At 42.8% G+C, this 26,941-nt stretch overlaps 1 protein-coding gene across 1 annotated transcript in view; it reads right to left on the bottom strand.

The window, feature by feature from the left end:
* Positions 1-26,119, bottom strand: part of LOC106568716 (microtubule-associated protein 1B-like) — a 30,422-nt gene extending 4,303 nt beyond the window's left edge. The window contains exons 1-5 of the mRNA XM_014139299.3: positions 25,858-26,119; positions 22,090-22,191; positions 6,933-7,015; positions 5,350-5,490; positions 130-5,107 (exon numbers count right to left, since the gene is read on the bottom strand). Coding sequence (XP_013994774.1) covers positions 130-5,107; positions 5,350-5,490; positions 6,933-7,015; positions 22,090-22,191; positions 25,858-26,041 — 5,488 coding nt within the window. The 5' untranslated portion in view covers positions 26,042-26,119. The remainder of the gene's footprint in view (positions 1-129; positions 5,108-5,349; positions 5,491-6,932; positions 7,016-22,089; positions 22,192-25,857) is intronic.
* Between the last annotated feature and the right edge of the window lie 822 nt (positions 26,120-26,941).

Raw genomic sequence — 26,941 nt, 5'->3', positions numbered from 1 at the left:
GTACATAATGGATGAAAAACATGTGATTCTATACTGAGGCAAACTGAGCTTGAACTTTAAACGTATTTAATCAGAAACTAACCAAAGCTTCTAGACTCATGACCAAGTAAGAAAATATATGAGTCTTACCTGATGTGGCACTTTTCACACCCCTGGATGCAGAGCTATTGGTTGCATTTTTGGCATCTTTCCCTTCTCCTACACTTTTCTTAGGAGAGGCCATTACTTTTGAATCCTTAACTTTTGAAAGGCCAGTCTTTCTGACTGGTGAGGAGGACTTGGTCTTGGTGAGCTTCTTCTTCTTAGCTTTCTCAGCTCCCTCTGCCTTTGAGTCCTTGTCCTTAGTCTGGTTGTTGTCGTCAGCGGGGGGCTTGTCGGCCTCCGGATCCACCATGGTGACATCTGGGTGGGCTGGAGACGGAGCAGAGTCCCTGGGAGCCACGGGAGGAGGATCAGCATGTCTGTAAGTCAGGGTCCTGTCTGTTGGTAGTGTCTCAGAATCATCCTCAGAGTCTATGTTTGCGTCCGCAGTAATAGAGGGACACTCCTCTGTCCCAGGGGGAACATCCGAATCCGTCTGGGATGGGGCGGATTCACTGATGGAGGTTGGTGGGGTCTCTTCACATTGCTTAGCGTGGAGTTTACTACCAGGGGGTGGAGGTCCTCCACCTGACTTAGCCAGAGGCTTTTCTTCCTCCAGAGGGTTCTCCTCATTCATGAAGTACTCCAAAGGACTGGGGTTGATGAAGGATGGGGACAGCTCTGTCTTAGGGTGGCGGTACTCACAAGAGGTCACAAGGCAAAGGTCAACATCTGTCCTAGACCCAGGAGAGGGGCTCTTCTGGGAGGAGTCTGGGTCCTTGGAACCACCTGCACACTTCTGATAGTCGGAGAGGTTGAAAGAGAGTGGTAAGTAGGATGGGGAGGGAACCTTGGGGCTGACAGGGGATTTGGAATCTCCACCACATTTGAAGGGATTAGTCTCTGCTGCTAGGGGCATATCTGTTTTCTGAGTGAAGCAAGAATAGGAGGGGGAAGAGGGGGAAGACCCTTTCGGGGTGGCAGGGGATTTGTCCATCTGCTGGGCTAAGCCCGGTGACATTTCCCTCATCTGACAAGGCGTAGTTGTCGAGGGGGTGGACTGAGATGCGTCTGATGGGGACGCAGAAGTGACGCGACCTGAGTCATTGTCTTTGAAAAGCATAGGCTTGTCTACAGTGGGTCTGTACTGCTCGGAGGATCTCAGATCATTCCCCTCTGAGGGGCTGTAGTCCACCTCTGTTGGCCCGTTCTCCGTGGCACGCAGGCTGCCTGCAGAAGGGTGCTCTGGAGACTGTTTGCTGAAATCTAGGGCTAATGAGTGATCAGGGGACTCCTGGCCAAATGACATGGTGGAATGCTCTGGGGATTTAGGCTCCTGCACTGGCGTCCTTAATTTGGCTGTCTTTGGTGAGATGTCTGGAGAGATTGACATGGGCCTGGGGCTCTCCCCCTTAGGAGAGACCTCTGCCTCCTGAAAAGGGGTTGGAGTCTGAACCACAGAGACAGATAGGGAGTCCTCCACCTCTGTTGATTGAGGGGAGCCGGCTTCACCGTGGAGAGCAGGGGAAACGTCATCTGTCATAGGCTCTGGGAATGAGCTGGTGGCCAGTGAGGCGGTGGAAGCTGAGGCGATGTGTGAAAAAGTGTCCTCTGCTACAGCCTCATCTACAGGGCTACCCGATTTATCAGACGTGATCGACATTTTACTCTCCTCTTTGAAACCTGCGAATGGGTTTGTGGATGAGATTGAGATACTGTCGCTAGCCTCATTTTTCTTCTCATCTTGACTCGAGTGCATTGTTGACATATGATCTAAATCAAAGTGTAACTTTCCTTCTCCTACAGGCGGCGGGCTCTTGATTGGGGACAGCACCTTCTCTACAGTCGAGGTGTGGTCAGGAATTGGGTCGTCCATGGGGCTGACCCTGTTGGAATCTTCTTTATCACTTGTAACCTCTACAATTACGGGACCATGGTCATTTGCAGGTGCTATAGAGCCAGCCTTCTCATCCACGGGAGACTGAAAGTAAGGGGTGTGACCAGAGGAATGAGGTGAGGTGGTACCTTCCAATGTCTTGTCATCTGGGCTAGTAGTAGACCCAACTGCTGCCTTTGATGATCCTGAAAGTGTTGTGCACAGTTCAACTGGTGCCGCGAATCCAGATGAGTATGAGTCAAAGGTTCCTTTGGGAGCTGAAGGGGAGCGGATGAGAGGTGAAGTTGTGGTGAGTACAGAGCTTGCTGAATCAAGACCAAGTTTGTCGGACTTGAACCCTTCCTCTTTGTCCTCTTCTAGTGACGATGGTGGAGATATTGTGGATGCAGAAGCGTTGTAGTCCCTGCCTTCGGTGGCATCGCTCTTTGAATGGTCTGACTCTGGGCCGTCGTGTAGTGGAGACAGCCTCTTCCTCTCAAGATCTCCTAACATTGTTCCTCCAAACCTGGCAAAGTCCTGAGAGGGAGAATCCTCTGTCTCATCGTTAGTAGTCTCGTCACTCATAATATCCCTTGGCGTGGACATTTCGTCCATTGGAGTCGGCACACTGGAGATCTCAATAGTTGACTGGGTGTGGCCAGATGTAGCAGTGTATGCCTCGTCACGGTTCTCATCATCTGAGGCTGCTTCGTCATCAGAGCCAGCTGGAAGGGTCTCATCATGAATAGATGCAGACGGAGAGAGAGGCTCAGACGTTTTGGGAGGGGGTGTAACCGACAGGCCCCACTTCTGTACTTCTCTTTCATTTCTGTTATGATCTTTTCCACATTGGTCTGGCTCTGCATCCTCGTCCTCAGAGTCCTCATCTTCACTGTCATCAGCATGTTTATGGTTGTCCATTTCCCTTCTCATTGGCTCATGGACCTCTTCTGTCTCTCCCTTCTCTTCATAATCTAGCCCAGTTCCCTCATCTTCAAACTTCTCACTGCCGCTGCCGCTCAACTTCCCTTTATGCTCTTGTTCCTCTGGAGTCTCCCCGCTTTCTCCTTCATGCTCAGTGGTTGTGATCCCCTCATCCAGAGACTCTGCTGCTTCAGGGGACTCCTTAGAGTGCATGAGGTCCTCTCTGTGGATCACCACCGGCTCTTCTTCCTGAAAGATCTCCTCTTCTTTGAGCTCTTCAAAGTCCTTAGTGAGGTCCTCTGGAGAAGACATCATGGCTCTTTCTGTCTCAAGGACCTCCGCAGCACAAGTGACGGTGGCTACCACTCCTGCTGTGACAGCTGCAGCTCCTGCAACAGCAGATTTAGCATCTGTGGCCTTGAGGTCCTTCTTGGTGACTTTTGGTTTTGCCTTGGACTTGAAAGGGCTTCCAAAGTCTTTCTTTGTAGTGTCATCTTTTTTCAGAGGTTTTGGTTTTGCTGCAAGTTTTTTCCCTTCGCTTAAAGCAGATGGAGTATTTTTTAAATCCTTGGATGGCTTCTTCATGTCTTTCTTTAGATCGTCTTTCTTTTGCTCCTTATTCTCTTCCTTCCTCACCTTCATGGGGGAATCCCTCCTGAAATCTCTGTCTTTCTTTAAAATGTCTTTCTTTACCTTCTGTTCCTTTTTGGGTGTTTCTTGCTTCTGTTCCGTTTTGGGTGTTTCTTCCTTTTTAGATGTTAGCTTATCATCTTTCTTTGCTACTTCTTTCTTTACCTCCTTTTCATCATTTTTCTTTTCTACAGACTTCCTGGGTTCTTTTTTAATAATCTTCTCCTTAAGAGATTTTGGTTTCATTTCAGCCTTCTTCTTTTCTGGAGTTTCAGTAGTTGGCTCTGCTTTCACCTTCACTTCTTTTTCCGGTGCCTTCGCTTTTTCCTTTTTCACCAAAGGTTTGTCTTTTTTCTCAAATTTGTTAGTCTTTTCTTGAGCCGATTCTGCATCTGTCTTTGCCTTCTCTGGAGCTTCCTCCTTTGACTCCTTTTTGAAACTTTTGCTTGGTGATGGCCTAGAGACTGACTTCAGACTCTCCTTGCTGTCAGTTTTATGTTTCAGCTTTGCTTGCTTTAGAGCTGGTGCCAAGTTAGAAGATAGCTCCTTCTGGGTGACAACTGGCTGCTTCAAGAAGTCCAAGTGTTTTAGTTTTTCCAAACCTTCAAGGATGTGATACTGAGAGGCATTGCCTGGAAACAGGACACGTACTATCTTCTCTGAAGGGTTTGATGGGTGCCACACAATCAAGGAAGAGATTGAGGTCATATAAGAAATTGCAAGCTCCGATTCTTTTCCATTGGGCAGAATAACAGTGGCTTTGTCTTTCTCGCTGCCTGTCCACTGCTTCATAAAATGTTGCAGCTCCTTGCTGTTCTTCGACGGGTTCAGCACATACATCTCAAGCTTCCCCACGCCCATCTTCTGAAACAGAATGATGGGTTCAATAGTGTTCCCGACCGGCCTCTGCAAAGGCTCGGCCCTCAGATTCAACTTGCTCAGGTAATGGAGTGTGTGTGCTGCCTCTTCAATGTTCCTCCTCACCCTGAAGTTGGGTTCAGCAGGGTTCCCCAGATTATCAGGGGTGTTCAAGAACACAACCCCAATGTCTGGGGATATGAGGTTCTTCAACCAGTCGCCAGTAGCTTGGGAACCCTGTGACTGCTCTTCCTCCAGCTCAGCCATCTTCCTCTGGAGCATACTGTTGATGCCTGGCAGGTTGTCGTCCCCGATGTGGGTCAGGAGGATGGAGTCTACCCGGTCTAGGTGTCTCACCAGCTTCCAGAAACAGGACTTGCGGTCGGAGCCCCCGTTGATGAGCATGTTGAACCCATTCACCGCAAAGAGGGCAGAGTCGCCGTGGCCGCCAGGGAAAATGTAGCAGCATGGTTTTGAGAGCTTCAGGAAACCGCCAGAGGTCGGAGGCTCCAGCATGTCAAATGGCGATGGGATTTCTACTGACTCCGACAGGTATTCTGTGAACTCTGAGAGACCTTCCATCTCTGGGAGTATCAGTGGTGAGTTGAGCTTCATGTTGATGAAGTCTTGTAGGTTGTGTTTGTCCAAGTTAGAGTTTTTCCAGTCACCTTGCTCAGGGCAATAGAGGGTTAGGCTTGCCTTGTTTGCTGGGCGAATAGTGCTAAGTAATTCACCAATCTGGGGATAAGAGAGAGAGAGAGATTTGGAGACATGGGATTAAAATCATGAGACTATGATCAAACAGAACATATTCACAATTATGACAGATATCAGAGGAATGGTATTCAAATCAGATGTAATCATGAGGTTTGCTCATTGAGAGATCAGTAAACTTCAGCAGATCATGAATAGTACTGCAAACTGTAACATTATAATGAAACAGTAATTGCTTAGTGAACTATTTGCTCAATTTGACTCACCTCTTGGTCTGTGAATATATCTATGAAGTTGAAGAAAGAGAAGGAGCCAGACTGCAAAATCAGTGCTCCTGTGTTTTCAAAGCTTTGGCCTGAAAGCACCAGCAGCTTGTTTCTGGCTGTGTCGGAGATCATCTGACAAACCTATGCAGAAAAAAAGGGCAAACATGTCAGAATGAAAGCCACATCTGTATCATTGGAGTTTCAGTGCAATAGTGGCATGAATTTATTTAGCAATCACAGTCCGTATTGCTCAGTTGGTGGAGCATGGTGCTTTCAACGCCAGGGTTGTGGGTTCCATTCCCACAGGGTACCAGTATGAAAAATGTATGCACTCTACTGTAAGTCACTCTGGATAAGAGTTTCTGCTAAATGATACCAAATTATAATAACTAATATAAAACATTTAATAAAAAGTATATGCTCAGAGACAATCTTTAGTGAGCTTGGAAAATGCTGTTAGCTGTAAAAATAGGAAAGTCTGATGCAACGGTAAATGTTGTACTTTATGTCTGTAATCCTTGTAGTCCATTTCAAAGTGAATTTGTCATGTCAATGTCCACTTAGCCTTTTACTGCCAACAATCTTGATTAGAAATATCACCCATTTCACTTCAATCAAATCCATTAGATAATTAGTGTAGTCGCTCTCGCTCGCTCTCTTTCTTTCGCTCTCTTTCTCTAGTGCCCAGCCTTTTATCCTCTTCACAGGCATGGACTGTTCCGGAATGCTAGACAGGGTCAAACCTGCAGTACTGTGAGATATTATTAATGCACAGATTGCAGACACCACCAGGCAGGAAGGGAAGCTGGAAAAGTGAAAGAAAGGATTGACAGATCTACCCTTGTGTAACAGCCTTCTGTTTCTCTTTTAAATTTTGAACCTTCTAGTAATTTTGGTGAATTCACTTAGTAAAATGCTGCACTGCAAAGTAAATATATATTGGGACAAAACAGTAACCTAGAATCCAAATTGAATAGAATTATGTTTCGCTCATGTTTCACTATTCGGTCAGTATTTAGATTAGATTCCAGGCCAGAATCTGAGAACCTATCTGTTGGTTGAGTAAACCAAGGCAGTATTCTTCGTCCCCAGAGCTTCTTATTGTGATGGTTCTATTCTAGTCCACATAGCAGAGTAGCAGAAAACAAAGAACTGGGGAGGATAATTGGCCAATTAAGCGTGCCAAGCAGTCATCCATTTCAAGTTGCAGTTGCTTTGAAATGTGTTTATGTCTATGAAGATGTCTTCTATGTATGGGAGTCAAGAGTATGTTTGTGTACGCATTCTTGCGGTGTGAAAGAAGGAGGTAAGTTGAGAGGAACAAACAGATCAAGAGTAGAAATGTCTGCATAAAGGAGTATCGAAAAAAATCAATGAGACCTTACAGTACCATTCCATCTATCCAGGGTTGTGTTCAGTAAAGGGAAAATGTTTTGAAGAGCTTTGAAACGTTTTGAAACAGTGAGGTGCTAACCTGAGCTCGTTCAATAACAACATATTTTATTTGGTTCTTTTGCAAAGCCTTTTGCTACAATGTGCCCTACTGAACGCAACCCAGGTGTGTTTGAATGGAATGTACTTACCTCAGTGCTGACAGCTTCATCTGAGGGGTTGATAAGCACTACTGTCTCGAGAACGCTGCTTTTGTGGTGAAGAATTCTCTGCCCTGAAAACAACACAGGGATACGGAACAACTAAATCAATGTGTGTTGTGGGGAAAAAATGATCAACACAATGTCTAGATCAATCTAAAATTAAATACTTTAATTATTTCTGCTTGTTTGATTTTTCTGATAGTGGGTGCTTGGAAAAGCATGTTTGAAAGGGATAGTTCAGGATTTTGGCGATGAGGCCCTTTATCTACTTCCCCAGAGTCAGATAAAGTAGTGGATACCAACATATATACACTTCATGTCAAAGGTTTTAGGACACCTACTCATTCAAGAGTTTCTTTATTTTTACTATTTTCTACATTGTAGAATAATAGTGAAGAAGTCAAACCTATGAAATAACACATAGAATCATGTAGTAACCAAAAAAGTGTTAAACAAATCAAAATATATTTTATACTTGAGATTCTTCAAAGTAGCCACCTTTTGCCTTGATGACAGCATTGCACACTCTTGGCATTCTCTCAACCAGCTTCACCTGGAATGTTTTTCCAACAGTCTTGAAGGAATTCCCACATATGCTGAGCACTTGTTGGCTGCTTTTCCTTCACTCTGTGATTCGACTCATCCCAAACCATCTCAATTGGGTTGAGGTCGGGGGATTGTGGAGGCCAGGTCATCTGATGCAGCACTCCATCACTCTCCTTCTTGGTAAAATAGCCCTTGCACAGCCTGGAGGTGTGTTATGGGTCATTGTCCTGTTGAAAAACAAATGATATTCCCACTAAGCCTAAACCAGATGGGATGGCGTATCGCTGCAGAATGCTGTGGTAGCCATGCTGGTTAAGTGTGCCTTGAATTCTATATAAATCACTGACAGTGTCACCAGCAAAGCACCCCCACACCATAACACATCCTCCTCCATGCTTCACGGTGGGAACCACACATGCAGAGATCATCCGTTCACCCACACTGTATCTCATAAAGACACGGCAGTTGTAACCAAAAATCTCAGATTTGGACTCATCAGACCAAAGGACAGATTTACACCGGTCTAATGTCCATTGCTCGTGTTTCTTGGCCCAATCAAGTCTCTTCTTATTGGTGTCCATTCGTAGTGGTTTCTTTGCAGCAATTCGACCATGAAGGCCTGATTCACACAATCTCCTCTGAACAGTTGATATTGAGATGTGTCTGTTACTTGAACTCTGTGAAGCATTTATTTGGGCTGCAATCTGAGGCTGGTAACTCTAATGAACTTATCCTCTGCAGCAGAGGTAACTCTGGGTCTTCCTTTCCTGTGGCGGTCCTCATGAGAGACAGTTTCATCATAGCGATTGATGGTTTTTGCGACTGCACTTTTCCGTATTGACTGACCTTCATGTCTTAAAGTAATGATGGACTGTCATTTCTCTTTGCTTATTTGAGCTTGCTATATTATGGACTTGGTCTTTTACCAAATAGGGTTATCTTCTGTATACCCCCCCTACCATGTCACAACACAACTGATTGCCTCAAACGCATTAAGGAAAGAAATTCCACAAATTAACTTTTAAGAAGGCACACCTGCTAGTTGTAATGCTTCCAGGTGACTTCCTTGTGAAGCTGGTTGAGAGAATGCAAAGAGTCTGTGCAAAGCTGGCATCAAGGCAAAGGGTGGCTATTTGAAGAATCTCAAGCATAAAATATATTTCGATTTGTTTAACACTTTTTGGTTACTACATGATTCCATATGTGTTATTTCATAGTTTTGATGTCTTCACTATTATTATACAAAGTAGAAAATAGTAAAAATAAAGAAAATTCTTGAATGAGTAGGTGTTATAAAACTTTGCACCGGTAGTGTATATTTTTTTTAAGTTGTATTGTCACATTCACTGGATTGGTGCAGTGAAATTTTAGGGTAGTAGTGCAGCCATAGTAGTACGGTGCCCATGGAGCAAATTAGGGTTAAGTGCCTTGCTCAAGGGCACATTGACAGATTTTTCAACTTGTCAGCTCCGGTATGTACGTGCAGCTTGAAGGAAGTTGCTAACTAGTGTTAGCGAAATCGCTAACGCAACAACTGTAAGTCTATGGGAACAGCTAGCATGCTGTTCCTGTAGACTTCCAGTCATTGTGCTAAGCTAGTTAGCATTGGCTCGCAAAACTACCTCTAACTTACTTCATACTGGATGCAGATACCGTAATTTCCGGACTATTAAGCGCACCTGAATATAAGCCGCACCCACTGAATTTAAAAATATATATTATTTTGAACATAAATAAGCCGCACATGTCTATAAGCCGCAGGTGCCTACCAGTACATTGAAACAAATTAACTTTCCACAGGCTTTAACGAAACATGGCTTGTAATAAAAATAAATAGGCTTTAATGAAACACGGCTTGTAACAAAAATAAATAGGCTTTAACGAAACACGGCTTGTAAAAAAAAAAACGCTTTGGTTGTCTTTTTGCACTGAGTCAATTCCTCACGCTGCTGTTTCCAACGTCTTATCATCGACTCATTATTAAGACCAAGCTCCCGTGCAGCAGCTCCATTTCCTTTTCCAACAGCCAGATCAATCGCCTTCAACTTGAAAGCTGCATCATATGCATTTCTCTGTGTCTTTGCCATGATAAGGGTGACAAAATAACTACCGTAATCAGAATGATGGGAAGTTTGAGAGCGCTCGATTTAATCTAAACAGTAAACAAAAAAGTTGTTTGACCTTAACCCGTTCGGCAATTTCATTGGTCTAATGAAAGCTTCATGCCGCCAAAAAAACTGAGCACGTCACAGAATGTGTTTTCTTGGAGAAAAAAAATTTGAAAGCCGGAAAAATCCATATATTAGCCGCGTCATTGTTTAAGCCGCGAGGTTCAAAGCCTGGGAAAAAAGTTGCGGCTTATTGTCCGTAATTTACGGTACATCAAAATGGTATCCACAAGTTTATCTGACTCTGGGGAAGTAGATAAAGGGCCTCACTGCCAAAATCCCAAACTTTATATGGCCCTATTAAGCAGCGGCTACAGTTGCAGCAGATAAGTATTACTCACTTGTCAAGGATGCACACAGACAATTACCCCCTTACCCTGTCACCAACCACCCACCCCAGCCACTCCCAAGTCATCCAGGGAATCAGTGAGAATGAACCGTCTCTTTGTAGTCTCTTAGTTTCAGTTTTATCTAACAACTCCAGTCTCTCTCGCTCTCCCAAACATGCAGGCCATGGAAGAACTGGGACATTTTCAGCTTCCAGGAATTGTGTACAGATCCCTGGCAACAGCTCTGGTGGACACGCTCCCTCAAAACTTGAGACATCTGTGGCATTTTGTTGTGTGACAAAACTGCACATTTTAAAGTGGCCTTTTATTGTCCCCAGCACAAGGTGCATCTGTGTAATGATCATGCTGTTGCTCACTAACAGGGATGTAAACAAATGTGTGCTCAAAATGTAAGCGAAGTAAGCTTTTTGTGCGTATGGACAATTTATGGGATCTTTTATTTCAGCTCATAAAACATGGGACCAACACTTTACATGTTGAGTTTATATTTTTGTTCAGTGTACGTTGAATAGACATTGAACTGGCGTATGTGCCCAGTGGGAATCTTTCAGCAGCTTGCTTTATCTTAATCTTTTCCTTCACCATTATTATATCTTAAGAACCAACTGGGTAACCCTTCAACATGTAAATGCAGTAATTCAGTGTTCTTAAGCCAGATCTGATAATAGTCCACAATTAAATGATGAAACAGGACCTGTACTTCCTGATAACTACCCAATCAAGAGCAAGAAGTGAATATAACAAGAGCAGCATGGGAATATAACATCAATACAAAACTGTCATGTTGTCTATATTTCATTTGATTGTATGTTTCTGCCCTTTGTCTGTGCTCCTCTGGTCCATGTGGCACCAACACACTGAGAGTACAACCACAGACTCATCATTCACCTACAGTAGTTGAGATTCCTTCCTTTAATCACCTGAGTGGCATCCCAATCCATCTTTCTCTCGGTTTCCTCATCCTCCCTCCTTTCACTCATTGTGGCTATACTGCTACATGAGTTAACTGAAGAGCCTGGTCTTTGTTCCTCATAATTTACAAAAACTGTGCTTGATTCTATCACATATCGTAAACTGATAACACTCGTAAAAGCTTTTGTTCGATCGCTATGGGAAAACCAGCCCATGGTTTGTAACACTAACAACCGGATTCCAACAGAACAGAAATAATAGAAATACAGTGCATACTCAGTTGGAGGTTGAGGGCTGGGTCGGGGAATCTGCTGCTCTGTTGGTATATTGAAAGAATACAAGAGTCATGTGATTATCTCAGAGAGAGAGTGTCTGGTCTCTAGTTCCATACTGCAGTAGGTTCTGGTTGCAGGGCCGATTCATCCATCCATATTTCATATTCTATATAGATCCTCCTCCTCATCACAGAGCTGTACCCATTAACCCTCCTGCTCTTGCTTCTCCCTGAGGAGTGTCCTCCACTGTGGAGGAGGTGCTCTATTCACTGCCGCTAACGCTAGACTGGCTCCAACATCATGATTGGCCTAACATCAGAGGAATAGATTCAGCTAGATGGTAATGTTTCTCTTTTCAGTTGGATATCTTGTCATTTATCATTTATTTTTTGTTTAACAAACCTTCAACTGCCAAGGATCAGGCACTATAATTTAGAGAGGAGGAATATGTTGCAGACGCATCTCCTTGGGCTCTATTCAATCTGGATCGCTGAGGCGTTCCATATTTCCCAATAGAAATGTAAAGGTCATTTCTGATTGAGGCCGCATATGCCGCGTTTACCACGAATGCAGTCTCCGCTAAAGCGGTAACATTGCCTTTAAATTTATATCGCGCTGTAAAGCTGAAGTTCCGCGATGCGGACTGAATAGAGCCCTTAGTCTAATACTTTCAGTTTAATTTATGGTGGAAATGTTATGTCATGTATGGGTGGTTCTTGTAATGGATAGCTCCCTATAGGGTCTACCTCTTTAGATACTGACACTCAGACTGCCGTTGGAAATCCACAGTGCTTATCATTATTATTCCAGGGAGAGATTTGTGATTTTAATGTTGTGGAACAAGTTCAGTTCAAGTTGAAAACAACTGGTGCGTCTTTAACGCTGTACTGTACCTCTTAGTGCAGTTCAAAGCTGGAGCCAATACTGTGTTCACTTGCTGTGTATTCATTTGTTTTCTAAGGCTGGAGTAACAGCATCAGATATTACATTAAACCCCCAGGGAGAATGTTTCAAACCCAGCAGAACCGGCTGTCATAACTAGAGCCTCAGGATTTCTGAGAATACTAAGTGACTGAGGGAAACAACCTTTAGCTTGTCTGTAATTATCTCCATACAGAAACTACACAAACAGGCTATTTCTCTACCTGCCCCTGTTGTATTAGCAGTCTGAAGCTAATGGAATGGAAAAGTAGGTGTTTTGTCCCCTTTTTCTGGTTCTCTATGTAGATCAAGTGTTTTGGTTATTGCCCTACTTTACTTTTCTACAGAGAACATGGGGAACGACCCCAAAACAAAATCCTTAAAGTAAGCTGCAAGGAGTATTAGACCACAGTCCTAGCAAGTATTTTTCTATAAACACAACTGACATGGCCATTTCCCTCTTGGAAAATGATGTCAAAAGAAAGAGAAAACGAAAAAGGAAGGGCCACTGAAGCTAGATTGACCCCTAACCTTTACAGTGGCTCTGTCGATAAAAGGCTTCTCTCTGCTCCCCTCCTCCACCCCCTCCATCCCTCTGTCCCTCCAACCCCTCCACTACCCTCTCAGTGGGAGAGGAGGTAATGTGACACGCATCACTGCACATTATCCTTATGACTGAGCAGAAAAATTGTCCAGCTAGCTACGTACCTAGCTAGTTGTCCAATCACTAAGCCACTAGGCAAGGGAGTTCCTTTAAAATAGCAGATGAAATGAGAGAAAATATTCTCCATTGTGTAAGAAAAATCTTGGAACGCAAGTACGATCAATCTGCTCTTCAGCTGGGGCCCCATTTCTCTTTAGATCTTTACTGTCTGTTTCCATCCATCCCCTGTCAATCTGTCACCTCATCTTTCTTTCAACTGAATCCAGAGGTCCCTTGACATTTCACAGTCCCTAGGCACTATTTCCAATGTCTCTCGACCTCATCCCCCTCTCTCCTCTTTAAACCAGACACTGTTTAGGCTATTTTACTGAAAAGGCACACAGAAGAAAAAAATGACTACAGTAGACTGATTTAGCAAATGTAACAGTGCCTGGTACGGATGTTGGTCCACAATAACGACACTGTCCAACTTGTACTGAACTCAAAATAGGAGTGCAAAGTGATGCCACAAAACAACCAGTCTATTCAATCTCTTCTCATATTTGAGAGGAGGACACAATGTCACGTCCTGACCATAGAGAGCTCGTATTTTTCTATGGTAGAGTAGGTCAGGGCGTGGCTGGGGGGTTTGTCTAGTTTAATTTTTCTATGTTATGTTCTAGTTTCTTTTTCTATGTTGGGGTTTTTGTATGATTCCCAATTAGAGGCAGCTGGTCATCGTTGTCTCTAATTGGGGATCATATTTAAGTAGTTGTTTTTCTCACTTGTGTTTTGTGGGAGATTATTTTGAGTTAGTTGCACCTCTTCATCACGGTTTGTTGTTTTGTTTATAGTTTATTGTTTGTCTTGCAAGGTTTCACATTAAAATAAATGATGTGGAACGATACCCACGCTGTGCCTTGGTCTCCTTCATATGACGAATGTGACACACAATTGCAGATTATTAATAACGATGGCAACTGCAACAACTCAGTTTACAGCTAGGACGGCTGAAGATAGCTGGTGATCTAATCTATTGCATGCATTAATAATAACAATAGATGTCTTTATATAGCGCTTTTCATTACAAGTAGAATCTCAAAGTCACTTTAAAAACAAAAATCTATTCAACAAAACTAATTTAGGGATCTGGCCATTCTTGGGTGATGGTCTTCCACAGATGTAGATGATAGACAGTTCAGAGACATAGTATCTTGAGAGGAGGGAGCACAGATGGTACTGACAGACAGAGAGGTAGAGACATCTGACAGACAGAGAGGTAGAGACATCTGACAGACAGGGAGGTAGAGACATCTGACAGACAGGGAGGTAGAGACATCTGACAGACAGGGAGGTAGAGACATCTGACAGACAGAGAGGTAGAGACATCTGACAGACAGAGAGGTAGAGACATCTGACAGACAGGGAGGTAGAGACATCTGACAGACAGGGAGGTAGAGACATCTGACAGACAGGGAGGTAGAGACATCTGACAGACAGGGAGGTAGAGACATCTGACAGACAGAGAGGTAGAGACATCTGACAGACAGGGAGGTAGAGACATCTGACACCTCATGGTCTGCTATAGTTACAGCTCCTCCTCCTCCGTAGATAGGTTGGATCGTCAACAACTGAAATGAAGCTCCCACCTGGGTGATGCTTCGGCGAGTGTAAAAGCGCCAATAAGACCACCACACCTTATTAGTTATAAAGCTACATGTCAAGCGACTTGAAGTGTGATAAATAAATTAGTAGTAAAACAAATAATGTTATTGATTATTGCATTATCTAGATATATAGATCATCTTTAAAGTTCTCCACAAATGGTTCTCATGTTCTCATATACAGTACAGTACATCCATGACAATCTGATTTGAAGGCAATTAAACCATGACAAACTGATCTGACTTTTTCATTGATATTGATTGGAATCTGCCATGTTGTCTTTGTCACATCCCAGAAGGGAAGGAGGGTTGATAGATTGGGTGTTGAGCGAGAGAGGACTTCTTAATTCTCCAGTTGTTCTTTAGTCAGCTCTACTGTCTGCAGCAAAGACCGAGTACAGGAAAATCCATACTTACAGTATCATATAGCCATCTGCTGTTTGCATAGCTAACTCCCTGTGTGGCAGTGGGGCTCTCCTCCCTCCATCCCTCTGCTTTCCCTCCATCCTTCTCCTTTCTCTCCATCCTCCTTTCTCTAAATCCTCCTTTCTCTAACTCCCTGTCCCTCCTTCCTCTAACGGGTCTGTGCTAGCTGACACAATTTGATGGACTGCAAATCATCTATCAAGCAGATGGGTAATTGCATTCTCTCCTCTGCTGAGGACCAATCATGCTTCATGCGAGAAAAAACAACTAGTGACATCCATGTTCTCCAGATGTCTGTTTATGCAGGATGAAATGGTTTTCATTAACTGTGTGTAATAGCACTATTAGTATGTAGGCGTTTTATGTTTTCAATGCTCAACATTAGCACAGGTGCATTTGCTTAAATTGTGTGTTAATTTGATCTATTGGGGAAGCAGGGTTAAAACCAGACCAATGAACACAGTTTAAAAGCATACCAGCATACCACATTTTATACAAAAAACACTATCATTTATACAGTATGCAAAATGCTAATAGACATTCCTCATCATTTTTCTGTTGGGAGCTTATTATCTCGATTATCTTAAATTACATTTCAGGTTATGGGGAATGCCAGATGAGTATAGCATACACGTATCATAAATCCTTATTACTATATTATTAGACTACCAAAACTTATACTGAAACACAGGGAAAATCGACATCTCTTGTCTATTCATTTTTTACTGTCTACTCCAGTGAGAGAGAAAGACAGTGGTGGAGAAGGTTAGAGGGTGCCAAGTCAGACATAGGAGAAGAGCAGATGAATGAGGGAGACACAAACATGTAAAAAGGCGATGGCAGAGAGGGAGGGAGGGAGGGAGGGAGGGAGGGAGGGAGGGAGGGAGGGAGGGAGGGAGGGAGGGAGGGAGGGGGGAGGGAGGGAGGGAGGGAGGGAGGGGCGAGACAGAGACAGAATGCACCCATCCTCTGTCTAGGATTGACAGCCTTGCAGGCATCAGACAGACAGAATTATCTCTACCAGTGGCAGTCGGTGCCGTTTAAGATTAGGGAGGAGGGTTTTAAAAAATGATGAATTTAAATGTATTATTTCTATTACTGTCACGTCCTGATCAGTAAAAGAGGTTATTTGTTATTGTAGTTTGGTCAGAACGTGGCAGGGGTGTGTTTGTTTTGTGTTGTCGGCGTTTTTGGGTTGTGTTCTATGTTTTGTATTTCTATGTTCTATTTTCTGGTTTTTCTATTTCTATGTCTAGTTTATTGTTTTGACCTTCAATTGGAGGCAGCTGTTCCTCGTTGCCTCTAATTGAAGGTCCTATTTAGTAGGGGTGTTTTTCTATGGGTTTTGTGGGTAGTTGTTTCGTGTATAGCTGTATGCCTTACAGGACTGTTTGTCGTCGTTGTTTTTGTATATGTGTGTTTTGTTTTTCCTTCTTTCTGCCAATAAAAAAGAAGATGAGTATACAGACTCCCGCTGCATTTTGGTCCACTTTATACGACGGCCGTGACAATTACAGCATATTGGATGACTGTCATTCGTATTCCATTCACCCAGCTCAATATAACATCAATAGGTAAAGACTACTACATGATACAAAATTTTTCCCTATACTCATCATGAGGTTGCTACGACCTAGACTACGAATTAAAATTTAGAACGTAGGTCGAGAGACAAATTGGAGTATTCAAGGTGACAGACAGTGACACATTCATTACCGCCTTGTAGGGCTGTCCGACTAAAAAAAATCTTGGTTGACCGAGAGTCGTCTGTTCTTTTGACCAATCGATTGGACAACATTTTTAAACGTGTATTTTTCCATATATAGACACAACCTATGTGTTTTAATCAAATCAACTATATGCACAGAGCTTGTCTGATAATTTAAGCATACTGTTTTGATGAAATCATTAAGACACACAAATGACTAGAAGGAGTTGGACCGCAATTGATTTGATTGTGCTGGACCGAGCTCAGACTTGCTGCGCTGTGTAAAAAAAAATGCCAGTGAGTGACTGTGTGACTAGCATCCGTTGTCTCTCTCTCCTCCCTGCTGCAGCGACCACCACAGAACATCAGTGTTTATCACGCTGAAGCTACAACATAATTACAGCCTTTTCTGACTGAAAAGTTCTGTTACCAAAATCCCTCAACCCTTGTTCTCTTTACGTGGCACATGTATGCATCACATGCACGTGACCAATAGGGCCTTACCTATAGCATATCATAATCGCATCAATAAATTGGTTATAACAAACTCCGAAAACCGTAACATATGTGACAGCAAAATGTCATGACGTGACAAAATAACTCGAAACAGGGGAATGTTTACTGGTTGCTCAGGAGGTAAAGGGGAACTCTGATGTATGGAATAAATGTGACTAGTTGTGGAAAATACTGGAGATCAAGAAAAAGAAGGTAAGGAGCAAGCACTGCATACATATTATGTGTGTTAAACAGGTGCTGTTAGATTACAATATCATTTTTCTAACCGTTTGGAACAATGTAAACAACACTAAATAAGCGTACCAGAGAGTCTGTTGTAACGTTTTTTATTGATTTATTGTAAAGCCTTTATTACAGCAAAGACTAAAAGCTGTCATATTCAATCGTGAATGCAATTTCATGAATGGAACAGTTTATTTATTGTTTACGCTAATTACGCTAATTATTCAAATCAAATTTATTTATAAAGCCCTTCTTACATCAGCTGATATCTCAAAGTGCTGTACAGAAACCCAGCCTAAAACCCCAAACAGCAAGCAATGCAGGTGTAGAAGCACAGTGGCTACGAAAAACTCCCTAGAAAGGCCAGAACCTAGAAAGAAACCTAGAGAGGAACCAGGCTGTGAGGGGTGGCCAGTCCTCTTCTGGCTGTGTCGGGTGGAGATTATAACAGAACATGGCCAAGATGTTCAAATGTTCATAGATGACCAGCAGGGTCAAATAATAACAATCACAGTAGTGTCTTAGTGTCTTAACGACCGTTCCACAGGTGCATGTTCATTCATTGTTTATGGTTCATTGAACAAGCATGGGAAACAGTGTTTAAACCCTAAAGTTAAAGTTATTTGTATTTTTACGAATTATCTTTGAAAGACAGGGTCCTGAAAAAGGGACGTTTCTTTTTTTGCTGAGTTTATTTGAGGAATTTCAACAAGAAAAAATATGAAATGGGACAAAATAAAATGAACCCATATGAGCTCATTTTTTAAGTCCTTTGATAAGCATTAAATTCAGTGGATATTAAAGAGCAGATTAGATTACACTGGCTGACTGACTGAGCAACTCCTCAGGCAGACAGAGAGAGAGAGAGAGAGAGAGAGATAGATGTGCCTATACATCGAAAGTGAAAGAGGACACCATCCCTCTCTGACAGACATAGCAAGTATTGCTGCTTATGTATCGCTGACTCTTTAAGTCTCTGTTTTCACCATATTCCACTGAATTCATCCCTCTCTTCAATACTTCATCCATCCCTCTCTTTCCTTCCTCCCTCTCTCCACCACTCAATCCCTCCCTCGTTCCCTCTATCTTCCCTCCTTTTATTGTGAGACCCAGGCCACTGGGGAGTTAATCTCTCTATCCTTACCTTCCTACCTCCATCCATTCATCCCTCCTATATATCCCTCTCTCCCTCCCTCCTTTATTCTGAAACCCAGACCCAGGCCACGGGGGGTGTTCATCCAGCTAATTACCCAGGAGTCTCCTCTGCATCTGCATCTGAGCCGCGTTGCATGGCAACAACACACACAAAGAAAGAGAGGGAGAGAGGGAGAGGCTGCTTGGAGGAAAGAGAGAACCGGGAAGGATGGAGGAGAGAAAACAAAAACGGGGGACAAGGAGGAGGGCAGAGTGTACCTCAGAAGAACAATAAAAGCCAAAAGCTTTTCATGCTCAGTGAAGTGAAAGTGAAATGGTTGTAGACCCCTGCTGTGTCACTGCTTAGCAGTCGATATCATGTATTTTGGCTAGACACTGTAAAAAGACATAGCCCACTGGCTTTGGGTTTACATCTGTATGTATCATATGCGAGGTTTATTTGCAATCTACAGTTTCTTATTATGAAATGAAAAATATTCCATTGATGTGGAGAATATTCAATGCAATCCCCAGCATCTACTTAGGACACTCCCACGTCACTGACATCACAACACCATTTGCTTGACATGGGTGATCAAATCCAATTAAATATGCAAACCTCTAGGTATGTAAATATACAAACTGCTGATTCACCAGCTGTCGGGTGACAATGACACAGCCCATGGTCAGAAAGGTGAGCTCGTACAGGCACACACACACAAGCACACACACACACAGCCCATTAGCACTAATATCTTCAAAGGGCTCAGCGTGAGTGTGCCCTCACCTCCTCAGCCAAAAGGCAGACAGCCCTACACTGAGATCAACACCACTCTCCTACACTGAGATCAACACCTCTCTCCTACCTCTCTCTTACACTGAGATCAACACCACTCTCCTGCACTGAGATCAACACCTCTCTCCTACCTCTCTCTTACACTGAGATCAACACCACTCTCCTGCACTGAGATCAACACCTCTCTCTTACACTGAGATCAACACCTGTCTCCTACCTCTCTCTTACACTGAGATCAACACCCCTCTCCTACCTCTCTCCTACACTGAGATCATCACCTCTCTCCTACACTGAGATCAACACCTCTCTCCTACCTCTCTCTTACACTGAGATCAACACCACTCTCCTGCACTGAGATCAACACCTCTCTCTTACACTGAGATCAACACCCCTCTCCTACCTCTCTCCTACACTGAGATCAACACCTCTCTCCTACACTGAGATCAACACCTCTCTCTCCTACCTCTCTCTTACACTGAGATCAACGCCTCTCTCCTACACTGAGATCAACACCTCTCTCCTACCTCTCTCCTATACTGAGATCAACACCTCTCTTCTACCTCTCTCCTACACTGAGATCAACACCTCTCTCCTACCTCTCTCCTACACTGAGATCAATACCCCTCTCCTACCTCTCTCCTATACTGAGATCAACACCTCTCTCCTACACTGAGATCAACCTCTCTCTCCTACCTCTCTCCTACACTGAGATCAATACCCCTCTCCTACCTCTCTCCTATACTGAGATCAACACCTCTCTCCTACCTCTCTCCTACACTGAGATCAATACCCCTCTCCTACCTCTCTCCTATACTGAGATCAACACCTCTCTCCTACACTGAGATCAACACCTCTCTCCTACCTCTCTCCTATACTGAGATCAACACCTCTCTCCTACCTCTCTCCTACACTGAGATCAACACCTCTCTCCTACACTGAGATCAACACCCCTCTCCTATACTGAGATCAACACCTCTCTCCTACCTCTCTCCTACACTGAGATCAATACCCCTCTCCTACCTCTCTCCTACACTGAGATCAACACCTCTCTCCTACACTGAGATCAACACCCCCTCCTTCCTCTCTCTTACACTGAGATCAACACCTCTCTCCTACACTGAGATCAACACCTCTCTCCTACAGTGAGATCTCTCTTAGGAGAGAGGCATACTGTGGGTCGTACTGTGCAATAGAGACAATATTCCATACTAATAAAAGCAATGTTCACAGTGTAATTACAATGAAATAACATGTAGGTTATTAGTATGGCATAAGGTCAAAGAAATGGGACCTCTTGTCTGTTCCCAGTCAAGGGCACCCTGCCCACCAGATGTCCTGCTAGCTATAGACTCATTAGTCCATTAGGACTACTCCTTCACTGCCCACACTGTAGGCACACGGCAAAGCTCACCACTGACACTGCAGATCCAGGGATACATAATACAATCTCAGACAGCTCAGAGATCACACACTGTACACTGCTGGGGTTTACTGCACCTAGTAACTAACCACAATACAGAGAGAGAGAGAGTTAGAGGGAGTGAGAAAGAGAGAGACAGAGGGAGTGAGAGCGAGACAGAGAGGAGTGAGAGAGAAAATGGGACAAACACCAAATTGAGACTCCGCATGCAGAATTCTGCAAAAAATATCCTGTGTACAACGTAGAACACCAAATAATGCATGCAGAGCAGAATTAGGCCGATACCCGCTAATTATCAAAATCCAGAAAAGAGCCGTTAAAATTCCACAACCACCTAAAAGGAAGCGATTCCCAAACCTTCCATAACAAAGCCATCACCTACAGAGAGATGAACCTGGAGAAAAGTCCCCTAAGCAAGCTGGTCCTGGGGCTCTGTTCACAAACAGACCCCACAGAGCCCCAGGACAGCAACACAATTAGACCCAACTAAATCATGAGAAAATAAAAAGATAATTACTTGACACATTGGAAAGAATTAACAAAAAAACAGAGCAAACTAGAATGCTATTTGGCCCTAAACAGAGAGTACACAGTGGCAGGATACCTGACCACTGTGACTGACCCAAACTTAAGGAAAGCTTTGACTATGTACAGACTCAGTGAGCATAGCCTTGCTATTGAGAAAGGCAGCCGTAGGCAGACCTGGCTCTCAAGTAAAGACAGGCTATGTGCGCACTGCCCACAAAATGAGTTGGAAACTGAGCTGCACTTCCTAACCTCCTGCCAAATATATGACCATATTAGAGACACATATTTTCCTCAGATTACACAGATCCACAAAGAATTCGAAAACAAACCCAATTTTGATAAACTCCCATATCTACTGGGTGAAATACCACAGTGTGCCATCACTGCAGCAAGATTTGTGACCTGTTGCCACAAGAAAAGGTCAACCAGTGAAGAACAAACACCATTGTAAATACAACCCATATTTATGCTTATTTATTTTCCCTTTTGTACTTTAACCATTTGTACATCATTACAACACTGTATATAAATATACATAATATGAAATTTGTAATGTCTTTATTCTTTTGAAACTTCTGTGAGTGTAATGTTTACGGTTAATTTTTATTGTTTATTTCACTTTTGTATATTATCTACCTCTCTTGCTTTGGCAATATTAACATATGTTTCCCATGCCAATAAAGCCCCTTGAATTGAATTGAGAGACAGAGAGAGAGAGAGAGAGAGAGAGAGAGGGTGTGAATGAGAGAGAGGAGTGAGAGGAGGAGGGCGAGGGAGTGAGAGAGAGAGGGAGTGAAAGAGAGAGAGAGAGAGAGAGTTCTCTGAAATTGTAAAGAAGTGATGTACAGGTGAATATCCTTCGGTAAACATGCAGGATTGCATTGTCACTTCTTGACATTTTTGTGCCTGACCTTACCTCGTACATCTGCAGAGAAACGGGCTGAATGTCTGGAGACGAAGAGCTTTAGTTCCTGATCCAGGTTACAGTCGATGAGGTTGGTGTCCCATGAGCGAATCCCTGCACAGAAAACAAAACAATCAATGGAAAGAATGACATGAGTGCAGAACCCACTTCCTCCATCACTAGGCTAGCCTGGCAGAGCCTGGCACACAATCGATATTCCCCATAGATTTTGCATCAAGGGCCTTGGCTTTGGCTTGTAGCAGGCAAAAGGTCCAGATTTTTTCAATTCATGAGTCTCAATGTCACCAGCATCTATTCAAAGTTGGTTTCACTCTTCCATTTCATTGGGTCTGTCCTGTAATGAACATGTACCATTTGGCATGAGAGAGGAAATCTATAATAGGAAATATCTATAAAGTGCTTTAGCTTTAGTTTGCCAGGGGCTGCGGGTGGTGCTGCTAGCCAAGGCTGAGTCATAACCTGGGTTCTGTTGTCATCTATCCTCTCTCCATGACACTGTTACTTACTGTAATGAAACTGGGTGTGTTTCAACTCTGATGAACTTTATTGGAAAATAGGAACATTTCCTGTGTTGCTAAAATACAAATGCAAAGCCACACCAATGCAAGGCTACTAACTTGACCCAATTCAATTCATAAAATATTACAGATAAAATCAATATACCATATATACAGTGCCTTTAGAAAGTATTCACATGTTTTACAGCCTGAATTAAAATGGATAACATTTAGATTTTTTTGTCACTGGTCTACACACAATATCAAAGTGGAATTATGTTTCACAAAAAAATCGTAAATTGGGGAAAGAAAAAAAAACAACAGACATTGTATATCCATTTGAGCATGGTGAAGTTACTAATTACACTTAGGATGGGGTACATCCAGACACCCAGTCACTACACAGATACATGTGTCGTTCCTAACCCAGTTGCCAGAGAGGAAGGAACCCGCTCAGGGATTTACCCAGGAGGCCAATGGTGACTTTAAAACAGTTAGAGGTTAATGGCTGTGATAAGAGAAAACTGAGTATGGAACAGAAACATTGTAGTTACTCCACAATACTAACCTAATTGACAGAGTGAAAAGAAGTTAGCCTGAATAGAATACAAATATTAAAAAACATGCATCCTGTTTGCAACAAGGCACTAAAGTAATACTGGAAAACAAATGGCAAAGCAATTAACTTTTTGTCCTGAATACAAAGTGTTATGTTTGGGGAAAATCCAATACACCACATTACTGAGTACCACTCTCCATATTTTCAAGCATAGTGATGGCTGCATTATGTTATGATATGCTTGTATGATTAAGGACTGGGGAGTTTTTCAGGATAAATATAAAATATTAACATCATGGAGCTAAGCACAGGCAAAATCCTAGAGGAGAACTTGGTTCAGTTTGCTTTCCACCAGACACTGGGAGATTAATTCACCTTTCAGCAGGACAATAACCTAAAACGCAAGGCCACGTCTACACTGGAGTTGCTTACCAAGAAGACAGTGAATGTTCCTGAGTGGCCAAGTTACTGTTTTGACTTAAATCTACTTGAAAATCTATGCCAAGACCTGAAAATGACTGTCTAGCAATGATCAACAACCAATTAGACAGAGCTTGAAGATTTAAAAAAAAACAAACAGGCAAATGTTGCACAATCAAGGTGTGGAAAGCTCTTAGAGACTTACTCAGAAAGACTCACAGCTGTAATCGCTGCCAAAGATACTTCTACAAAGTATTGACTCAGGGCTGTGAATACTTATGTAAATGAGATATTGCTATATTTCATTTTCAATAAAAAAAAATCAATAAGTTTTCACTTTGTCATAATGGGGTATTGTGTGTAGATGGGTGATAAAAAATAATTTCTGGAGTGACTATATATAAAAAATAATCAATATAATACAAGACATTAATAACAGTGATCCAACGGTGCAGTTAAAAAAAAATGTATTTCGGAAAATAATAAGGTGGAACATGATTCAACAGGAGAAACAATGCCTTCCTAGAAGATGACGAAGGATTACTGGAACTGTTGCAGTTATGTACAATTCCTGATTGATATTTGACTTGACATGAGGTCATGGCACTAGTAGCGTCAACCCATTCAAATCACAGATATTTAATAGTTTTCTCACATAATAAGCTACCAAACACAATAATTATTATAACAATAATAATGTTTCAAAACAAAAGTCTAGTTTTTCCTTTAAAAAAGCATTAATTAATGGCATAGTAGGTATATGATCATATTTGCCATAATAACAATTAGCCTATATGCCTGAAAAACTACCTTGCCCTATCTAATAAACATAACCGGTAATTGAATGTTTCACATTGACTAAATTATAAAAGCTTTATTAATAGTGTGTTTATACTGTAAACAAAAAGGACAGTTGGAAAACCATAGCATGTATTTTCAAAGACATCAACCCTTTGAATTTGGCCTCAGCAGGTTTTTCATCCTTTGTTCCAACATTTTATGAAACATTGTGCCGTAATCCGCCCACACATTTTGTTCTTCCGCCCACACATTTTGTTCTTCCGCCATAGTTTCTTCTTGTCATACCAACCTGTGTCCCCGGTGGCCTGTCAATCAGAAACGCCCTTTGTGTTTGAATAGCGCTCCCTACGACTTTCCGTAGGGACCGCAGTGCGGAGTGGGCCACGCCTACATGCCGGTGTCGGATGAGAGAGAGCTGGATGCGGAAACAAGAAAGCAGGGATGGGGATGGGATGGGTCCCGCTGGGGCGGGCACGGTGGGTGATTTAAGATGCAGCAGCAAGAGGAGGGTTATCACGCACGTAGACAAAGCAACATCGTGTTCAAAATATGGTACTATTGGAGTGCCCACACCTGCCAATAAGTAGCCTACACCATCCTTTGTTGTTGTGTAAATGGACACAGTGGAAGAAAAGCTGTCTCAGTAATTGAGAATGCACAGTGTAGACGAGGCTATTTATCACGGAAAATCTGTATTTTTTTTTTCATGATTTACGCATGGGTAGAAGGGACAATAGGCTTGGACCCCTTTATAACAATAGGCCTATGTATACATTTCTGACAACGAAACAACCGATGCACCACACCAAAACAAGCAGACGCTAGGTGTTTCCCAGGGGTGGTCGATACTGGTGCGCATCACATCCCAAGAAAAAGAATATGCCTTATTGACGCACAATAAGAATGCTGAATCATTCTCGGCATCTTTACCACGTGTGGCTGATTTAAAGCAACACTGCAGAATAGATTGTGTTATGGAAAGGTATAGCCTGCAGTCCTTATATAGAATGTGTATGGAGACAGGGAGAAGAGGTGCGGGGGAAAGGTTGTTGGGGTGTCGACGGATGCCATCTGTTTGATTTGCGCTTCCCACCGATTTGCAGATACCACCCTGGGAAGGGCTGTGCGCGCAGCCAGCAATATTACATCACTTCAACAACAACAAAATCATTAAGTTTTCCATTCAGGTGGCCTATTGCTTTATAGCCTAATGCCTATGGAGGTCGATGTATCCAAAATGAGATTGTGTTATACATAAAGTAGGCAGCCTAAGTTCAAGGTTACAAAACATGACATCCAGACTTGGCGCATGATGTGATTATTTTCACAATATTCCAAATAAGAATAGAAAGTCGGCTATAGTTGTATGACAAAGCATTCAACACATAAAGTGATGCTTGTGCTGCTACCACCTAGGCTGTAGATAGCTTACACCACCTCCTCAACACCGGGCAAGGCTATAGCATCCCTCTGTCTTCTTACCTTTTTCTATATCCGCAATGGCACACTTCAAGTGATCCTCCGTGACTATTTCTCCAATAACCACGAGCAGGTAAAACTTGTTGTCGTCAAAACGGTGCGAGAGACTCGCGGACATTGGGGATGCCATAACGTTGCTCGAGCTGCTTAAAGTCTCAATGTCTGCAGATTCCACAAGCGTCGCCATCCTCGCTTACACGGGGCAACACACACCCCTGTCCTGCTACGGAAATGAGAGGAAGTCACCAGACGCCGTGAAAGGAGTGGTCCTGCCTTTTATACCCCTAGACATTGTGTCATGATCAGTAACCAGGGGAGGAGAGGGCTCACGGCTGACGTCATCCGCAGCGAATCAAACTCCCCGGAAGCTGATTAGCGGGAGATTGATGAATCCCTAAAATGTTTTGGTGTAGGCCTAATTTTCTTTAATCAAATTTCGTGCCCTTCTCATTTTGGTAAGTGCCATGACAATTTTATATGTTTGAAGATCTGTTAATGCAGGTGTAGGCCTATTGATATTGGCCTACCAATGTTTTAGAAAGGATATAAGTGTAATATCTTAATTGTACTATTTTCTCTCTCTCTTTATTTTTCTCTCGTCTCCCTCTCTTTCTCTCTGTGTGTATGAAAGTGTGTGTGTGTGTGTGTGTGTGTGTGTGTGTGTGTGTGTGTGTGTGTCATGGCAGTCTTATGTAGAATCTCTTATCATCTCAGGTATGATCCATTGGTTCTGCTTCAGGTGCCGTGCTTGTCTCTGTCTGCGCTGTCACTGCCCTATACTGGCTGCTGTCACAGAACCTGTCATTCCCACAAATACTAGGATGATGAGTAGGTAAGCTCAGCTCTCCTCTATCAGCACCTTCTGCCCTTTACGTTCATTTATGTGCAAGTTTACTACTGAATTGATAAGTGATATGTCACATACAGTACCAGTCAAAGTTTAGACACACCTACTCATTCAAGGGGTTTCTTCATTTTTACTATTTTCTACATTGTAGAATAATAGTGAAGACATCAAAACTATGAAATAACACATATGGAATCATGTAGTAACCAAAAAAGTGTTAAACAACTGAAAATATATTTT

This window comes from Salmo salar, chromosome 01, assembly GCF_965601325.2.
Source record: "Salmo salar chromosome 01, fSalSal1, whole genome shotgun sequence".
Taxonomy (NCBI): Eukaryota; Metazoa; Chordata; class Actinopteri; order Salmoniformes; family Salmonidae; genus Salmo; species Salmo salar.
Note: the sequence above shows the minus strand (reverse complement) of the source record. Positions and strands in the feature narration are given on the sequence as shown.